Here is a 21270-nt window from a genome sequence, read left to right as displayed (position 1 = left end):
TAGCATTTTAGCATTTTCCTTTAAAAAAAAATCACTGGAATTTTTTTGTGTGCGCATACTGCACTGTATCTTTTGGGTCACGTGCAGCTAATGTTTGGATAGCACATAGTCTTTGGTTGTGTATCTTTGCTCATCAGTGCATAGATAAATACAGTACATAGTGGAGATAGGCAGTGGGAGACAGAGCCTGGAGCTCTTCCCACAACATCCCCGCACACCGTGTCCGGCTGACCAGGATGGAAAGGTGCATGCTACCTGGAGTGATAAGGGAGGGATGGAAAGGTGTAAAGACACACACCAACGGAGTTGAACAGTGGTCAGAATCCACGTATCATCTTATGGATACATCTCGATTTACTTACTCGTCAGATCAAGTGCACAACTTTAATTCAAGATCTGAATCGGGGTCCTAGCTAGGTCGCGATCAAATTGGCTGAGTGTCAAATCCTAATCTTGGAATATTTTCATGTAGCTCTCAACAAAGTTCATCATAACTGAGTTTGACATGGCTCTAAAATCAAAGCATCGAAGCAGCAATATTAAAATTCCAACCTCGCCACACGGCGTTGTTTTGTGTCAAGACAAATTCCTCATCTAGTTAACAAATTGTCCTCTTCCTCACATGGACTCTGTGGCCACCAACTAATAATCCCCCCCCCCCCTTTCCTCCCCGTTCCCAGGTGAGGAAGCCAAGAACCCCATGCGTTCCATCCCTATCGGCATCGTGGCCTCTCTGCTGATCTGTTTCTTTGCCTACTTCGGCGTGTCTGCGGCTCTGACGCTCATGATGCCGTACTACGAGCTGAACAAAGAGAGCCCGCTGCCCGAGGCCTTCAGCCACGTCGGCTGGGCCCCCGCCAGATACATTGTGGCCGTGGGCTCTCTCTGCGCTCTCTCCACCAGGTGAGGCAAACGGCCATGTTGACATTCTTGTTTTGCCTCTCCATACTCCCCTTCATATGATACGGTACAGAGTTTGGCAGGGTTTCTGTTATCCGGTAATTGCCGGTCATTGTAAAATCAGTTAAAATCCGACACGTTTAAATCTCTCCGGTCATATAATGTCCGCTGAGTTCCACGTGTCCTTCTGTCGGCGTCATTACGATAGCGTGGCCACATTGTTGACGTAGCGTTGCCTGCTGTCAGTCACAGCCTAGGTAGTAGTGCTACTTAGGAACTAGGAAGCTAGCCATCGTTGGCATTATTTTTCCATTGTCTATTATTGTTAGCGTTTCTGAAAGTCAGAGGAGGTGGCGGAGAACCTGGAGAAGCAATTAAGTTACACCGCACAATGTTCACTGTTACCTGTGGTAAAATGAGGGGAAGAGACAACGTTGTGAGAAGGTTAAATATCCACACACCTCTCATCCTACTTTCCCTTCACATCTGCGGACAGCAAAGAGACATACAAACTAACCTGGGTTTTTTATTGCTGCCATCACTACAGCCGTGTATAACTCAGGCCACCATCGCTATTTTCAAATAGATCCTAATGCAACAGAAATGCTAATAGACAACACTAACGCCTGCTAGCTTCCTATTACCACCGCTGTAACCTAGACTGTCACTAAGTTAGATGACAAGTTGACAGCTGCGACCGTGACGACGCTGATCAAATACTATCTGTTGTTTTTAAGCTCTATAAACGCAGGTCATATTTGACTGGAATTTCTCCCATTTGTCCGGCACATTGAAATCTTCCAGGACTCACTGACCGGCACACACACTGACCAGCACACACACTGACCAGCACACACACTGACCAGCACACACACTGACCAGCACACACACTGACCGGCACACACACTGACCGGCACACACACTGACCGGCACACACACTGACCGGCACACACACTGACCAGCACACACACTGACCAGCACACACACTGACCAGCACACACACTGACCGGCACACACACTGACCAGCACACACACTGACCGGCACACACACTGACCAGCACACACACTGACCGGCACACACACTGACCGGCACACACACTGACCGGCACACACACTGACCGGCACACACACTGACCAGCACACACACTGACCAGCACACACACTGACCAGCACACACACTGACCAGCACACACACTGACCAGCACACACACTGACCAGCACACACACTGACCGGCACACACACTGACCGGCACACACACTGACCAGCACACACACTGCCCGGCACACACACTGCCGTTTGTGTCACGCTAACCATTGGTTTCCTCTCTTCTGCGCTTCAGTCTGCTGGGCTCCATGTTCCCCATGCCCCGTGTCATCTACGCCATGGCCGAGGACGGGCTGCTGTTCAGATGGCTGTCCAGGATCAACGCTCGCACCAGGACCCCGCTGCTCGCCACCATCGTCTCTGGCATCGTTGCAGGTACTTTAGCTTCTCTCCTCTTTCTGGTGTCCCCTTTTCTTTCTGTCCGCCTGTGTGTGTGTGTGTGTGTGTCTGTCTGTCTGTTGATATCTGCTCAAATGCTGTTTGTCTTGTTTGTTCATCGGCAAGGGCAGACAGGCTGCCCTTGCTATGTCTATCTGTCCCTCTTGATGTTGCCTCTTTCTCTTTTCTTTTTTCTTCTTTTTAGTTTGCCAGGGTCACAGCTCTGTGTACTGCGCTCAGCTGTCTGTTCAGGATCAATAACACTTGACTCTTACAGCAGTCTGGGAAAAGGTTACTCAGGATCAATAATACTTAACTCTTACAGCAGTCTGGGAAAAGAGTACTCAGGATCAATAACACTTAACTCTTACAACAGTCTGGGAAAAGGGTACTCAGGATCAATAACACTTAACTCTTACAGCGGTCTGGGAAAAGGTTACTCAGGATCAATAATACTTAACTCTTACAGCAGTCTGGGAAAAGGTTACTCAGGATCAATAACACTTAACTCTTACAGCAGTCTGGGAAAAGGGTACTCAGGATCAATAACACTTAACTCTTACAGCAGTCTGGGAAAAGGTTACTCAGGATCAATAACACTTAACTCTTACAGCAGTCTGGGAAAAGGTTACTCAGGATCAATAATACTTAACTCTTACAGAGGCTGGGAAAAGGGTACTCAGGATCAATAATACTTAACTCTTACAGCAGTCTGGGAAAAGGTTACTCAGGATCAATAACACTTAACTCTTACAGCAGTCTGGGAAAAGGGTACTCAGGATCAATAACACTTAACTCTTACAGCAGTCTGGGAAAAGAGTACTCAGGATCAATAATACTTACCTCTTACAGCAGTCTGGGAAAAGAGTACTCAGGATCAATAATACTTAACTCTTACAGCAGTCTGGGAAAAGAGTACTCAGGATCAATAATACTTAACTCTTACAGCAGTCTGGGAAAAGGGTACTCAGGATCAATAACACTTAACTCTTACAGCAGTCTGGGAAAAGGTTACTCAGGATCAATAATACTTTACTCTTACAACAGTCTGGGAAAAGGTTACCGTAAATTCCGGACTATAAGGCGCACCGGTGTATAAGCCGCACCTTCAAAGTTGACTATTTTTTTCTTATATAAGCCGCACCGGACTATAAGCCGCGGGTGTTTTAATGGTTTTTTTTTTGTTGTTGTTTTTTGTTTTAATGTTTAATTACCATATGTAATGCTCCCATTTATTAACATTTCAACAAAACAACATAACACAACACCACCTGTGTTGTTATTTACAGTGCACAGTGTCATACAGTGTCATACAGTGTCATACAGTGTCATACAGTGTGGTGAAAAGAGGGCAAGAGAGGAAATTAAAACAGAAGTGGATTTATAGTTAGAAAGAGTGCTAAAAAAGAGAGTTTTTTTTTTTTTTTTTTTTGAAAAAATCCATAGATAAGCCGCACCGTTATATAAGCCGCAGGGGCCAAAAAAGCCCAAAAAACGGGAAAAAAGGTGCGGCTTATAGTCCGGAATTTACGGTACTCAGGATCAATAATACTTAACTCTTACAGCGGTCTGGGAAAAGGTTACTCAGGATCAATAATACTTAACTCTTACAGCAGTCTGGGAAAAGGTTACTCAGGATCAATAATACTTAACTCTTACAGCAGTCTGGGAAAAGGTTACTCAGGATCAATAATACTTAACTCTTACAGAGGCTGGGAAAAGGGTACTCAGGATCAATAATACTTAACTCTTACAGCAGTCTGGGAAAAGGTTACTCAGGATCAATAACACTTAACTCTTACAGCAGTCTGGGAAAAGAGTACTCAGGATCAATAATACTTACCTCTTACAGCAGTCTGGGAAAAGAGTACTCAGGATCAATAATACTTAACTCTTACAGCAGTCTGGGAAAAGAGTACTCAGGATCAATAATACTTAACTCTTACAGCAGTCTGGGAAAAGGGTACTCAGGATCAATAACACTTAACTCTTACAGCAGTCTGGGAAAAGGTTACTCAGGATCAATAATACTTTACTCTTACAACAGTCTGGGAAAAGGTTACTCAGGATCAATAACACTTAACTCTTACAGCAGTCTGGGAAAAGGTTACTCAGGATCAATAACACTTAACTCTTACAACAGTCTGGGAAAAGGTTACTCAGGATCAATAATACTTTACTCTTACAACAGTCTGGGAAAAGGTTACTCAGGATCAATAATACTTAACTCTTACAGCAGTCTGGGAAAAGGTTACTCAGGATCAATAATACTTAACTCTTACAGCAGTCTGGGAAAGGGGTATATATATATAAACTTTATTACAGGCTCATGGCCCACAGGGTATAACAATACATTACATTTACGAAAAGGACAAAAAAATACAGTTCAATTATCAGTTCGTGTGTCTATACAGTTCATTTACCAATCCCAAGTGGGATATTGAGATAAAAGTGTCTTAGTAAAAAAAATGCAATTCATTCCATAAGAAAATATAATATATATACACATACACATATATATATGTACACACCCATATATACATACATATACACATAAACTTCATTGACAGGCTCTTGGCCCACAAGGTAAAACTGCACCTTACTTTTACTAAGAATAATAATAATAAAAATACAGTACAATTCATCTACCCAGCCCCACAGGTTACTACTCTAATAGAGGCACTCATGCCAGTGTCCTCTGATGGTAGAAGTATACCTGACAGAACTACGGCCCGGGTCTGTCATCTGTTCAATGAATCCATTCATTGAGCGATCCAGCCTGCTCATGAATTTAAATGTCAGGTTCCTCAACAGAGCCATGAAGGTAGTGAGACCCAATGAACAGAAAAGCTCACTGGCTCTAGTGCTCCTGGGTTTCTTTAACATAATTCTAAGACAGTCATTATATGCTACTTTGAGCTTGCGTAAGCTCTCCTTCTTATACTTTACCCACAGTGGAGCTGTGTAGAGAGGGGTGCAGTAGGCTCTAAACAGATTTACCTTAACATCCATAGTACAATGGTGAAATCTACGGACCAACATGTTGGCTTGTACATATAACATTCTCCTCTGCCTAAACATGTCCTCATCATCCTCTAAGGTATCTGTTATGATGTGTCCAAGATATTTTGTGCTCTTGGACACACCCATTATTTGACCGGATAGGTAAAAGGCAGGAAACTTAAGTTCCAGATCTTCTTTGGTTCTGCATATTAGTACCATGCTCTTCTTGGCGTTATAATGAATATCAAAATCAATACCGTAGTTAGAACATATATTGAGTAACTGAACTAGTAACTGGTACTCAGGATCAATAACACTTAACTCTTACAGCAGTCTGGGAAAAGGTTACTCAGGATCAATAATACTTAACTCTTACAGCAGTCTGGGAAAAGGTTACTCAGGATCAATAATACTTAACTCTTACAGCAGTCTGGGAAAAGGTTACTCAGGATCAATAATACTTTACTCTTACCGGTCTGGGAAAAGGTTACTCAGGATCAATAATACTTTACTCAAAGGATGCAAAATGACCATCTATGTATAGGTCTTTGATGGAAGCCAGACTCTTCTCACTCCAGGCATGGTAGTGTCTATCTAACCAAGGAGACAAAAAAGAGTGATTAAAACAAATAGGAGTGTGAACGGAAACATCTCGTAGAGTAACCGGGTCATGATTTCTGGAAAGAGACAATGCTGCAGAGTTTTTCAAATGTATTTTTCTGCTGCTTCGAGCACTACAAGCGGAGTGCCATCCAGTTCCATTGTATTCAAGAGAAGGCAGACATCCCTGCGGCCGGTATCTCCGAAACTCTGGCAACTATCTCAAAACGATATAGATGGATGAATAGCACTACAGGTGAGAGGAAAAATATGTATTTTGGATTTTAGGGTGAGCTGTCCTTTTAAGCTAACCGCGCTAGCCGGGAGTCCCACTATAAAACAAAGGGACTTTGCAGTTGAGCTAGCTACTGCAGCTGCTGAACCGAGCCATCTTTTTGGAGACCAGTCGTGCACATTACATAAAAAGCATCAGTCAACATCACATAGTGTATTTTCTTTAATCTGGTAGCATTTTTCAGTCAAAAGTGAAACGATACAGATGGTGTCCATTCACTGAGAACTGGCAATGCAAAATTTGAACAGATCAGTAACATGACAGTGACAAGAGTCTAAATTACTATGCCTTTTGTCATTGTGTTTTATCTGCAGACTAAGCAGTCATTGGCTTTCAGTTCTATAAAAGCCTTTATTTTTGTATTGACTATAATTGAGTGATACACTTTATTAAAAAAATATATCAGAAGTGTTCTTTGTTTTGTGTTCAGTGATGTCAGTTAGATTTGGTTAGGTCAGAGACTATGCTCACTACATCTGCCTTTTTTAACCCCAGGTGTGCATAAAATACAGGTTAAGAACTTTAAAAAAATATATACAGTATATATTTTTTTATTCTAATAATTATCAGAATATCGTATCGTTATCGGCCAGGAGAAGCAGATATTTATCGGTTATCGTATCGTTTGAAAAAATCCATATCGTGTATCCCTATCCGATTGACTTCAAACTTGGGGAGTGTGCTGCTGGGAACTCGACGTAGTGCAGTGCTGAATTTCTTGCAATTTGATATAGAGCCACCTACTGGAAACACAAAAAGCAGTTTATCTTGAGAAACATTTGTCCGATTGACTTCAAACTTGCGGAGTGCGCTTGCTGGGTGGTGAATGGGGCACTGCACTAGTACTTAAAATGCAAAGCCCATCAATGGGCCATAGGCTCAATCACCATTGTGTTAACTCAGTTGGTGATAGAGAGTGACGTAACAGACATTTATTTACATGAAAATCTAATAAAGTTTCACTTTAAGAAATTCCCAAAATGTAGGCTATACAAAATGATAAAAAGGTGCACCGGTGCAACCAACATTAGTCTGGAGCCCTGTATATACATAAAGAGTTTGCTGCATACCCAGCTATGGACCTGTGTAAAAGTTAGTCTGGAACCCTGGTTTGCACTTTAATAATACTGTGAAATAAGCTGTTACATTCAAGTTGTGAATATTATGTTTTTGGACCTTTCTCTGCACTTTCTTGACTGTTTTTTTTTATGCCTTAAACGGATGTCCCTTTAATGTAGCAATGAAACTACATTAATTCTAGGGTGAGTTTTCAATATAAATCCACCTTTTAAAGCTGATTTCTTTTTTAAATCTTCCTGGGGGGGCATTCCCCCGGACCCCCCTAGGGGTTCAGCTGTTTGCATTTTTGTCACCTTTTTCACCCCTGGTGAGTTTGAAAAACTAACAGGACCCACGGCTGAGTGATAGCTCCGAGTTGTTGATGTTGAGTATCACTTTAATTATTGCCATGGGCAGCACAGTGGTGAGCACTGTGGCCTCACAGCAAGAAGGTGGTGGGTTTGGATCTCCACCCTGGTCCTTTCTGTGTGGAGTTTGCTGATAGACGTGTGTGTGTGTGTGTGTGTGTGTGTGTGTGTGTGTGTGTGTGTGTGTGTGTTTAACATTATCTTTGGTTTTCTCCATTTAGCTCTGATGGGCTTCCTGTTTGACCTGGCAGCTCTGGTTGACCTCATGTCCATTGGAACTCTGTTGGCCTACTCCTTAGTGGCCATCTGTGTCCTCATCCTCAGGTAAGCACTTTACTCACTACTAGCCATATTTTTAGCAATTTGAATAAGCGACTTTGATTAAAAAAAAAACTTTTAAGGGTTAGTTTATGGGTTAGGTTAAGGTTTAGGGTGTGGGTTAGGGTTAGGTAATGGGTTAGAGGTAGGGACAGCAACAAACTGATAGCCGAATCGTTACGACAGGCGGCTTTCAAGCCAGGGGCTCCAGGTTCAAATCCTGCATCAGGTTGTAATTTTACCAAATTCTGAGACTGGGCTGTGTTGTGTAAATGTGATAAGGTGAAGCCCTCCAGCCGTTTCCCCACATCCTGACAGCTTTTTTATGCTTCATGATTTAATAGGCTTAAAAAGGTTTGCATATAATGCTCTATAAATATTGAGACTTTACACAGCTAATTTGTGCAAAATACTTTCTATGTTTCTTAACACAAAACTATTGGCATAAAACAGGTTTATTTGCATAGCAGGCTTTGTTATATTTGTGTGCTGTGCTGACATTTTTGGTGTCTAATTGTGGATGATGTTGACTGTGTAAGATTTAATCTATTTTAATTTGAGGTAGGAAAATTTGATGCACTCATACAACTGTTTATCTTTCGAGAGACCTTTTTACTACAGTGGAAAAAAATAATAATAGATATCAACTGTCTTAACACATTCACTGCCAACAGTTTTTTTTTACTGTAGGTAGCTTCTGCCAAGGGTTTTTTTGAGGATTCTGGCTCATCTTTCAAGAGCCGAGGATTATTTTCTGCTAGGAATTTGTGAACACAAAATATCTCAAAAGAACTAATAGAATGTGTGCTTTCTCTGTCTAAAAGAGTTAGTTTGTAGAGTTAGTAGTTATGTAGGCATTAGCAGTTGAATACAGCATGGATTCAGCGTCTGAGAAGGAAAGCTGAGATAATTGCATTTTTGTGAAATTCGATAGAACAGGCAGAACAGTCACTTTAACCATTTATTTTTGCCATCAGTAAGACATCAGACATCTAAACAATTAGTTCTGAACAGTAATTTCCTCCATAACAGCACCCCCACCCCCCTCTCCTTCAAACTCCTCCCTCCGTGGGTGTTCTCCTCCTCCCTCCGTGGCTCCGTGTGTCACAAGCGAGTCTCTGCTGCCTGTCTGTGCTGCCTGGCGAGGCTGCTCGTCGGGCGAGTCTGGATCGGGAACAGTAATTTCCTCCATAACAGCACCCCCACCCCCCTCCCGTGCGATTCTGGGCTTTTGAGCTTTCTGCTGCGTGTGTTGCACCCAGAGTGTATTTTAGGAATCCCCCATGTTGTGCGCCAGCTCCAGCGCGAAAGCGAAAGCGTTTTCGCCGCGTTTTCCTCCTCCTTCCTCCGTTTTCCTCACGCTATTTTCTGCTGTTTTTGCTCTGCTTTTTCTAGTCTGGAGAGCACTGTCGCCACTTAGTGGGTCGGTGGAATGGGTTGTATACGTTCGGTGGCTCCCATATTTTTATAGGAGACGTAGGGGGCTTGGATCCACGTCCCACCGTTTTTTTTGACGAGATAACTCGTCGACGGCAGTCAACCGTTGGATTTTTTTTGACGAGATATCTCGTCGACGGCAGTGAACGTGTTAAAAAACAGGATACCGTCTAGACGTACATCTGACATTTAGGAGAAGATATAGGTACATTGTACTGTGGTGTGTCACAGAGAGAACGCTGCAGGGGGAGGAGGAGGGAGGAGCCCAGTACAATGTTCCTATATCTCCTCCTAAATGTCAGATGTACGTCTAGACGGTATCCTGTTTTTCATCCACATTTAGACACCAAAAATGTCAGCACAGCACACAAATATAACAAAGCCTGCTATGCAAATAAACCTGTTTTATGCCAATAGTTTTGTGTTAAGAAACATAGAAAGTATTTTGCACAAATTAGCTGTGTAAAGTCTCAATATTTATAGAGCATTATATGCAAACCTTTTTAAGCCTATTAAATCATGAAGCATAAAAAAGCTGTCAGGATGTGGGGAAACGGCTGGAGGGCTTCACCTTATCACATTTACACAACAGCTGTTATTCACACGAACGCTAGAGGTCGCTAAACGTTGAAACGTGATTTTAGCTCCTATTCAGCTGCTTGTACAAATGACATCCTGGGTCGTATCCATTTGGAGTTCAGTCTCGCATGGAGCCGTAACGCAGCCGGTGGACATAGGCCATTAGATTGGCATTGGACTGGTTTTAAATTTACTTTTCCTCTTTGCCAGAGTTGGGTAAGAACTAGTGCTCTGGTCAAATCTCATCTCCTTATGCATAGGCGTTTCCTGTCATTTTAATTTATTTTTTTTAAGGGGGAGGACAGGCTAAACACTTGAACCAGATGCTGCAGTTCATTATGCAGGGTTCCCACACAATCTTTGGTGAATTTGTGAAAAAGAAAAATCGAGGGCTTGAACGTTTTGGAAAATAAATAGAAATGTCATTGGAAGGGCTTGAATTTATATAGTTTGTGCAAGAATTGTGTGACTGTGAGCTTCTGTAAAGCCTGCTAGTTCTCATTATAAACATTTTCAGTGTTGTAACAGTAACCTTGATCTGTGTCTCAACCTAAGCCGTGTTGGGTCCTTGAATTTGAGGGAATTTGGCCTTGAAAGTCATTGAATTAGATGTTGAAGGTGTGGGAACCCTGGTTATATTTCCATGATGTATATATCAAAGATCTAGGAAACGCTGCATGTCAACCTGTGTTCTGACACATCCTCCCTCTCTAGGTACCAGCCTGGCAGCCTGAGCTCGTCCAGCCAGACGGAGAACCTGGTGGAGCTGGTGGGAGGGCAGAAGGTGGCTGTGAACGGGGTGGACAGCGGAGACGAGTACGGCATGGATCGGGCGGACCCCCGCGAGAGCTTCAGCCTCAAGCTGCTCCTCTGCCCCAGTGGGAAGCTGCCAACGCAGACGTCTGGCACAATCGTCTATGCTACCACAGCTATTATCTGTAAGTGTGCCCACTGGCCTTGAATCAAAAATCTTGTCTCTTATTTCTCCCTATCAACCTTCATTGTGTGTCTGAAAAGAACCTTAAAGCCCTCCTCCAGTCAGTTTTTCTACCTGTTTTAACAGTTGGTGTTCTATTTCAAACGTTCTCAACTTTCTATGAGCACCTGCTGTTTTAGTCACGCATCATCTGGAGGTATACCCAGAAAAACGACACAAGTTACGCCGGAAACAGGATTCCCCCATAGCTTAGCTGCAAGGAATAGCCGCATTATTGCTGAGATATCAACAACCGGACAACGGATTTCAAAACTGATGCCCTGTTGGAAAGAGCATGACTCAAAATTGTTAACAAGCAAATGTTTTGGCCACTCAGTGGCATTTTGAGCCCGGCAAACATGGTGCAAACATGGTTACACCCAGCAGGCTTAGGCAGGGTTCGTACGGTCATGGAAAAACCTGGAAAATCATGGAAATTAAAATACAATTTCCAGGTCATGGAAAAGTTTTGGAAAAAAATAAAATCCCTAAACGTTTTGGAAAAGTCATGGAAATGTGTTTAATAAATATTTTCATGACGTTCATTTTACGCTGAGTTTAGAATAATTTGCGGGCTTAAAAAAAGTGGTATTATTTTTGCATACGTTACGTTGTTGACAAGGGAAGCCCACGCACGGACACAAGATTGCCCATCTGTAAACGATGTTTAAACGTGTGCAGGCAAACGGAGCTGACACGCCCAGCTTGGCCAAACGCCCCACCTTGTTCAAAGAGCAACAGGTTAGCGAAATAAGTCGTCAAACGAGTGTTATTTTGTGACAAGCAAACGTTTTTCACCAGTTTGACAAGGAAATGCGCTCAGTACGAGCGCAGACCCTCTGCCAAGTAACGTTATTCATGACGCCGTTTAATAAGTGATCTGGTTGCGAAAATATCGAAGAAATCACATAAACTTAAGTATAGGGGACATCAGATCACGGTATATAAGCTTTGATAGATAACATTGATTATTGTAGTAAAATGACATGATGGCTGTGCATCATCAATAATCGATATCAGCATAGCAAGTATTCATTGTTATAATAGGCTACAGTTGGTCAGTGCTCAAAAGCAGGCAGGAACAGGTTGTCAAGTGAAAGTGGATCCCTGGATTTAGAGTCAACCACAAAGCATTTTAAGCGACCTGAATTCCTGCAAAAGAGTGAAAGTGAGCGATTAAAATTAATAAACAAGTGACGTCAGGCTCATTTAACTTGACAAGACACATTTACATCAGAAATAAGTTTAAAGCAGTGATTGATAATCGATGAAATCTAATCTGCAAGTTGCATCATTGGGAGGTTGATTCTGGCACTCAATATTAAAGGTGGGCAATATATCGATTTTATATCAATATTGTGCTATGAGAGTAGATATTGTCTTAGATGTTGGATATGGTCATATGGTGATACGGCATAAATGTTGTATTTTCCTGGTTTTGAAGGCTGCATTACAGTAAGTGAAGTGTAGGCTAGTGACATTTTAAAGTAGAATGTCACTCACTGTAACTCACTCACTTTTTCATGTATGCACTGAGACTTCGCAAATTGTTTGGTCATGGAAATTTGTTTTGAAGTCATGGAAAAGTCATGGAAATCCATTGGTCAAAAAAATGTGTATGAACCCTGCTTAGGTAACAGCTAACAGCTAGCTAGCTAGTTAACATGCCGCTCGTCCTCACTCGGAATCAAATTGCCATACGTACGACTAGCGTTCCATTGAGTCATAGGTCATTGTTCCATTTTAGCAACAGACGTAACTTTTTGAACTTGAGCACAAAAAATTAGGTTATTGTCAAAAAAATTGGCGAACAGTGTGGCTAATCACTGCTGTCAGGACATGACTCGGAAACATGAAATATCTTAAATGACAAAATACACTGGAGGGGGGCTTTAACGTGAGTGTGCCATCTGCTTTGCTTTTAAACGACGAGACAAAACCTACACATACTTGGGTTTTGCTGACAGTAACGGAACTAAATCTAATGACTTTCCCTCTCCTTCCCCGTTTGCAGCGGTGTTGATCACTGTGCTGTGTGTGGTGTTGGCCAATTATCTCTTTCCCGTGATGACCGGTGAGCTGAGCGGCGCGGCCGCACACGGCGTCATCGCGGCCTGTGTCATCCTGTCTCTGCTGTGTGTCGTCTGCGTCGTCATCATCTGGAGACAGCCCGAGAGCAAAGAGGCTCTCACCTTCAAGGTACCACGCAGCCACGAGCACACAAAACCATCTCTTGTCACACCTTCTCTGTGTCTACAATGAGGTCTTTATGTTGCCGTTACTACGCTGTTCTGTTCGAGACGCTCACTCTGAGTTCCTCTTGTGTTCCTCTCAGGTGCCTCTGCTTCCCTGGCTGCCTCTGTTCAGTGTGTTCATCAACATCTACCTCATGATGATGCTGGACCTGGCCACGTGGTGCCGCTTCGCCGTCTGGATGGTCATCGGTACGATGCCAAAACATTGCTAATGCCGTTTTTTTGGTGCATTGCCAACTGCTATACATTCCGCTTCCCACGGGTCATTGAAATCCTTTCACAGTTTGTGAATTTGAGGGGGAAAAGTCAAGCCCTTCCTTGAAAGTTAGGAATGGGTCGTTGAAAGTTGTTGCTTTTAACCAATATATATGGCTTTTGAGGTGGTATGTGAAGAATTCTGGTCAAAATCTCCACATTTGAGACCAATCTGTTACAATTTTACAGACTATCATTTTCAGCAGCATAAGTTCCCTCTATGGGTTCAAACCTGCTTTTTTGGGGGGGCCTCAAATGAACGGCCAATTTGGTACAACGTTACGTCACGGTGGTGTTTGCGCGTGGTGTACGTCAATGTGAATCAATTGTATTTTATCAGCTTTATTTTATGCATAAAATGAAGCGCGAGCCGTTCCTGGGTGCTGGGATAACGCAAGGCATTATGGGTAATCGGCTACTGTGGCTAATGCTAGCGGCTAACGTAATGTTACTTTACATGGCAGTAAAACTCCACTGAATGACCAAATTGATATAACTTTTAACCATTTCGAGTAACACTGTTTCCATACGGACCACCAGCATTGGTTAGTTGTTTATAACGTGGCTATATTTATAACGTACTCTATCTCTGATACACTGAAAATACTGTCAAAAAGAAAGAGGGATTGGGAGGCGGGCCATAACGTCTCTGTCGATGATTTGATTTGACAGTTCTGGGCACTGGAGTTGGCCAATCCTGGTGTGTTCCGCCCCCAAATCGAGTGTTCTGGCGCTAAGCGAGTGGGTTCCGGGACAACCAGGCTCTCTGATAGGGATGGGCGATACCATCATTTTTGATTCAATACCGATACCGATATTTTATCGATCAGTTTTACTGATACCGATATCGATACCAAGAAGGAAAAAAAGAAGGAAAAAATATATTATATATTTTATATATATATATATATATGTGTGTGTATATATGTGTGTGTGTATATATGTGTATGTATATATAATATAAATATGATATATATACAGTATATATATGTGTGTGTGTGTGTGTGTGTGTGTGTGTGTGTGTGTATATATATGTGTGTGTGTGTATATATATATATATATATATATATATATATATATATATATATAAATGTATATATATGGCAAGGGAATTCATGACATCTCCTTACTTCAGTTTATGACATGACGACAAAACAGATTCTTCCTAGTTCCTATCTTGGCAAGCTTTCAAAACACAAAACCTGACCGCTGATGAGTGAAATTAGAACAGGCGCTATGGTGCAAAGGGCTGGATGTTTCATCAATGATAAATGGTGAAATGTTTAACTTGACTAAAAAGTCTTAATATTAAACTAAACATTAGCGTTAGTCTGAATAACGGGGCTACCTGGATATGATCTTGTAGCGTCTCCTGTGCGAGTTTTGTTGATCGACGTCACTGATGTGTGCCAGTAGGTCTCTCAGCTAAAGTTATTTTCACTATCTAAACGATCTAATCCTTGATCTAAACAGGCTGAGCCCAGTAAGTTGTGCCATGCACTATGACAGGCTACAACAGTGCAGATCAGACACAGGTCAGGAGTGAGGAGGAGGGAGAAAAAGATAATCGATACCAAATGTTCAGCGTGTGAGTATCGAAGTATCGATACTTTCGTATCGATCCGCCCATCCCTACTCTCTGAGGCGCGCGCCACTTACGTTAATGTTAGGAGCTGTGCGGTAAATACAATATTCCTGGAATGCGAGTTTAACGAACCAGTTGCATGTCCTCTGCATTCTACATAAAGTGAAGACATTACTGTTTGTTTTATTTTGTATGTTACATACTTATTGGCCAAGTTATTAGTTAGTCTATGGGCTAGAAATTCTGCCAGGGTACAAGGGACTATAGGCGGCCATCTTTCCTGCAGAATTTTCTAGGGTGGGGGAAAAAATCGATTCACCTAAGTATCGCGATTTTTAATGTCACGATTTTTTGAATCGATCTTTTATTCCAGAATCGATAATCGCAAAAAAAAAAAAATGGGGGTACTTGCAGTCAGGCCACTCACTGAACAGCAGGCCAGGCGCCGCCTACTGGTTTACTAGTGGTTTTATTACTTTATTAGTTAGTCTGAAGTAATAATTACACTTCAGGGTTAAAGTGGGTGCATCTCATTGTAAAATTGGGCTTCAAACGGCCCAAATTTCACGCGCGTCGGCCCATATCGGCCTGGCCTGCTTGGTATCTAATGCCCGGCCTGAATTATGATCCCAGTCCGCCCCTGTTTTTAACTATATCGCCCAGCCCTACTCATGATATGTAATATACAGTCTCTAGTGTATGATTCAACTTTTCCCATGTTCTAATCTAGTGTAAAAAAGCAAACAAACTGAAAAAAGAAAAGAAAAAAATAAACAAAAATCGCAATAAATCGTAATATCAAATCGCAATAATCGTAGAATCGCAATACTTAAGAATCGCAATATAAATCGAATCGGCACCCAAGAATCGTGATAGTATCGAATCGGGAGATAAGTGAATCGCCACAGCCCTAGAATTTTCAAATCAAGTAGAATAGCCTTTTGCCAGAAATCTGGGGGGGGGGTAAGTCCCCCTTTAATGTGTAACTGCACAGTTGACAAGTGTTCACACATTCAAGCATCTCTGTGCTTCTGTAAAGCTGCTAGTTCTCATTATGAAACATTCTCAGTGTTGTAACGGTAATTCATGTTGATCCGTGTCTCAAAATTTGCCATGTTGGGTCCTTGAATTTGAGGGAATTGGGCCTGGAAAGTCCTTGAAATGTCCTTGAATTTGATGTTTAATAACAAGGTGTGAAAACCCTGTCTTAACTCTGTCCTTAACTTTCTCTGGCCTCTCTCCTGTCCAGGCTTCGCCATCTACTTCTTCTATGGTATTAAGAACAGCAACGAGGCCGCCAGCAGCTCCTCCCCACGCAAATACGAGCCCGCGCTGCAGAGCGATAGCCCCATCTACAGGGCGGCTCTTGAGGACAGCGATGTGGAAGGATACAGTCCATCTCCGTCTGGTACAGTCTGATACAGACGGACACGGACCGACCCCGGGGCTGTTGCAAGACCGCCTAGACTCCTTTTTGGTGTAGGCAGCCTGGAACACAGGAAAACTGGAAAACGGCACACATCTTACCTCTGACTTGGAGGCTGATGAACTTGACGGCGAGACACTGTGACAGAGCTGCTTCTTGGCCTTCTTCTTGGCTCCTTGGCTGTTTTTACTCTGTTTGTGTCCAGCCTTAGCCCTAGCGTCTGGAGATATTTACCTGCCTATAGCGCCACTGCTTCGACTGAACCTAACTAACTGCGAGTACTGTGGTACTCGCCATGTATTTGTTACATATTGTTACACATTAGCCATTTTGTCTTTGCCTCCCCTGCACTGTGGCGGTGTGGAGGTGACAGCCATCGGGCCACTGGCAGTGAATATGAACTACTAGATGACTAGTGAGTTTACACCCATGTCCAGATGGCTAGATGCCAAACTGTCTGACCAGATGAAGACTATCCATTGACTTATTACGCATTGCTACAGAATGAATATGTCTAGCCTATTGAGTGATACCAGCCTGTCTGTCTGCCTGCCTGTCTGTGTCTGCTGTGTGTGTGTGTACAGGGTAGCATTGTGGCTGGGAGGTTTACAATCTTAGTCAGTGCCTCGGTGCGTGTAGCTCCATAGCACATGGTAGAGTTCATGTTAAGTATGCTCATGCTGTGTGGTTATGTGTCTGAGGCTCGTTGCGTTTAGCTCCATAGCACGTGTTTTATGTTAAGTACGCTGTGTGGACGTACATGCTTACCAGATTTGTTGTTTTTGGGTTTTGATATCCCGTTACCATGCAGAGAACAGCCATACAGTATATGTTCTCTGTGAGAGACTTACTGTAACTTTAAGTCATGTAACAGAACTTGTGTTATGAAATGCCGAAAGGCCAGTCAAGAGATGAGACAGAAATTACACAATGTTGGCTCCATATGTCAGTATGGATAACGGTAATGTAATTTAAAAAAGAAACGGCTCCATATGTCAGTATGGATAACGGTAATGTATAGTCATGTATTTAAAAAAGAAACAGCTCCATAGGTCAGTATGGATAACGGTAATGTTCTTTTAAAAAAGAAACGGGAGTATGCTTGGCCCGAAATTAACACCCGCCAAACACCATTGGTGACCAGATTTGACGTTTGATGGGTACCGCTGAGAGGTCTGTCCGCCAAGTGGCAGTCAGCACTTGCCCTCATGTAGCTTACTAGGCTAACGAATGCTATTAGCTTTAAGCTTAGTTTACTGGATTCAGTGGATTGGCCTCATCAGATGGGAAAAATACGAACATGTTCTCTTTCCAACGTGTCTTCAGCGGAGTCTCCTGTGAGGTTCTGGTGACATCATTGACCATATATGGAGCTGGAGCAAGAGAGGAGGAATATCCCTTCACGTAGCATAGCCGCCCCTCTTGTTTACCACTGTCTTGGGTCCTAACGCACAATAGAGGGCTAACAATCTGCCTGACGAAAAAAGAATGAGTGAGTCCATATTTTCTATAACAATATAATTGTTAGGTAGGGCCCAGAGCAAATATTTGCACCGGGGGCCCATGGCAATGACATTACGCCACTGTTTCCTGGCAAATAATATCCACATGTCGGACTGAGAAAAGTTGGATGAAAATCGACAATTCGGAGGACCAATGAGGAGCTTTTTGCCACGAGTTTATCAGCCTGCAAGAAAGTTTACTATGAGCCACGGAGCGGACGGTGCTGTGCTTTGCCTCAAAGTGAGTAGCCTACAACCCTTCCTAGACCGTAGAAGCTTTGATTATGATAGATTTAATCTCCCCGAAGCGGCGACGCTCTAAATACGGTATTCGGGACAGCCCTAGTAGATAATATATATATGTGACATATATATATATATATGTATATGTGACAAAAATGCGATATATTATTTTGGCCAGTAAAAAATATGCCTATGCCTGGTGGGTGGATTTTTTCCATCTACCCGCCACCTGGACGGTGAGTTAAAAAGTTAATTTCGGGCCTTGGGAGTATGGTATGAGAGTAGTACTCTATCATAAATCACGTGTTGTTGTTTTTATGTTGGATATAGACTGGGGCAAAATAGTATTTGCAGATGCTTCCTGGTATTTCTTGTAACCTAGCAGCAGATAGGTTTACTGCAACAGTGCGGTTGACTGCATGTCTTGGGTGAACACACCTATCTACAAAATGTCAGCTTTTCAGGAACTAAGAAAAGCTGCCTTGTTTTTAGTTTGACGACCGTGCAGTTTTGAGTTTGTCCAGTGTGATTTTAAAATGTTTTTATCAGCTCAAGGGGCGTAGAACTTCTTTTCGACCCATAGAGGGCCATGTAATCCCTCAATTGAAGTAACAAAAAAAGTATATCACCAAAATAAGTTACACGGTTTCACAACAACAAAAATCTCGTCCATCTGGCATTCCTAGCAGCTTAAAACAAATTCCAATTCTTGCAAGTACTTGTTTTGTTGGATAACTGGTCATGCTTTATCCAAAGAATAGGTGTGGAAAGGTCAAGTAAGGATGTTGAAACAATGTCCCATGTAGATAATTTTCCACTTTCTGAGTCTTTCTGCTGCGTCAAATGCTTTACATGGTTGGACCCGGGTATTTTTTCTAATGGATCTATTCAACTCTGTCAGATCCACACGTGTCTCTTGGAGCTGGGAGCCAGGGGTTCATTTCTGTTCATCACCACTAGTACATCGTTTTTGTTTTGTTTTTTTCTTGTGAAAAGACCTTGTTTTTCACAAAGGTTTTTGTTTAGTTTCCATTGAAACTTGTCCCTGGCAACTTTGTCTGTTGAGCTTTCACTTTTTTTCTATTAGTTCCATTTACAGTACTGTACTTACTGTACTTATTCTATTAGAACTGTTAATATTTAAATGTACGTAGTGTTTGGGATATGTTTCTCTTTTCATTTTGCCTTATTCACATTAATTCTCAATCAGTGAATATACTTTTTAGATGTTCAACTTTATTCATGTATTTTAATCGTACATGTACATTTTTAGAGTGTTGATGTTTTTAGTTTCCCTCCTTGCATTTTTTTCTGTTGCAAATCTCCTGCATCACCAAATAATTTATCTTGGTTTGTTCTGATCCTGCCTGACCAAATTAACGTGTTTTTTGGAAACTGAGATTTCCATGACGAAGAACGACCACTAAAAGATGGTCTCTAAATAATGTACATTTTTACCCCAATCCTGACTGGAGTCACTACGATAATTTATGTTAATAGCTTATTTTTATGATTTATTTTTCTTCCTTTGCTCTAGTACAGTGCTTTTTACTGTAGATTGTACAGTATTTGTGTATAATGGTATCTTTATTTGTATAATGCTGTAAATTATACAAATCTCTTTTTTTAAATATAACTAAGTATCTTTTGTAGATTTCACTTACAGGCATTAAGGCGTTTGGCAATGGGTTTTGCTGGGCTCTAAATTGAAAACCATCCCTTCCATGCTAGCGGTTCTTGTAGATATGATAAAATAATGGCTGTATCTGTAAACATCTTGTAATTGCTATTCTTGCTAGGTGAACGATCCTTCCTCAGATAGCTACAGTATATGTCAGAGTTCAATTCACATCACCTTAAACACTTGGGGAAAGGGAGGGATTTGGACTCAGTGTTTGTGGAGGATGTGACTCCCATTGTACATAAACTGGTGCCTAAAATAAGCATCCTTGCCTCAAAAAGGCTCTGGGCCGCTAGAATAAGATGGGACTTGAGTTAGTCAATATTATCATCTCCTACCCTCTGTGCGGTCTTCAGTAACAGCAGTAGTTATCTATTTTTGTCTGAGTTTTATATCCTGTAAATATGGCTGTCAAGTATAAAATGAGCTGTATTTTCAATGTTGTATTCTTTTTTTAATAAAACAATGACTCATGCTTACAGACTGAAGGCCTTGGTGTTTGATGTGCTTCTTCCAGTATGAAAATTTGACTATGCAAAAAGTTTGAGTCTGAGATGCCTGAGGCGGTTTACCCATTTCTGAGTCAGTGCTGGCACACTTCACCACTTCACCTCCTGATCTATGTTAATTATGGTTTACACCACAACAGACTTTACTTTAGGCTTTACTCACTTTCTACTTGCATCAGTATTGCCTAAGAATTTACTCACTGCACTGCAGAAAGGCTAACCTATATTCTTTAGTTTAGCAAGTTTAAAACCATTTAATTTAATCTAATGCATGCTTAGTAAGATAATTCCATTAATTTACATTCCATCTCTGGCATGATATGTCAAACATGAATGAGTTTAGCTGTTATTAGAAAATACATGAGATCAAGGTTGTTGCTAGTAAGACAAATACAACATCAATGTAGAGAGCATCAAAACTTAACTAAATTGCTTTTCCCATATCTAATGGTTGTAGTTGGTCCCCAGTGGACATCTTTAGCAAGTTTTGTCCTTAAGCTTTTTGGGTGTTGTTTATCTGCATCCATGTTTTTTTACACAGGTATGGTAACAATGGTCCAAAATGATGTGAAATTGCATAAGACAGCAGTGCTGGGGGTGCAGGGCATACCCCGCCCAGCAACAGCACATAAGCCCTCCAAAAAGCCAGGGAAACCACCAAGGGTCCTTGAGGGGGTTCCAAAGGGTCCCCACCAAATTGAGGAATCATTCAACTTCACCATTATTTTTTGTTTAGAAGAAGTTCACAGTTAAAGAATGTAGAAAAAATACTGTTTTGATCATAGTTTTATGGTTA

General features: G+C 41.9%; 1 protein-coding gene across 2 annotated transcripts in view; it reads left to right on the top strand.

The window, feature by feature from the left end:
• Window positions 1-20446, top strand: part of slc7a3a (solute carrier family 7 member 3a) — a 48612-nt gene extending 28166 nt beyond the window's left edge. For both annotated transcript variants that reach the window (XM_083650208.1, XM_083650209.1), the window contains exons 6-12: window positions 681-903; window positions 2241-2380; window positions 7930-8032; window positions 10757-10980; window positions 13033-13217; window positions 13354-13462; window positions 16363-20446. In XM_083650208.1, the coding sequence (XP_083506334.1) occupies window positions 681-903; window positions 2241-2380; window positions 7930-8032; window positions 10757-10980; window positions 13033-13217; window positions 13354-13462; window positions 16363-16532 (1154 nt within the window). In that variant the 3' untranslated portion in view covers window positions 16533-20446. The remainder of the gene's footprint in view (window positions 1-680; window positions 904-2240; window positions 2381-7929; window positions 8033-10756; window positions 10981-13032; window positions 13218-13353; window positions 13463-16362) is intronic.
• The last annotated feature ends 824 nt before the right edge of the window (window positions 20447-21270 follow it).

This window comes from Poromitra crassiceps, assembly GCF_964638095.1.
Source record: "Poromitra crassiceps genome assembly, chromosome: 1".
Classification (NCBI taxonomy): Eukaryota; Metazoa; Chordata; class Actinopteri; order Beryciformes; family Melamphaidae; genus Poromitra; species Poromitra crassiceps.
Note: the sequence above shows the minus strand (reverse complement) of the source record. Positions and strands in the feature narration are given on the sequence as shown.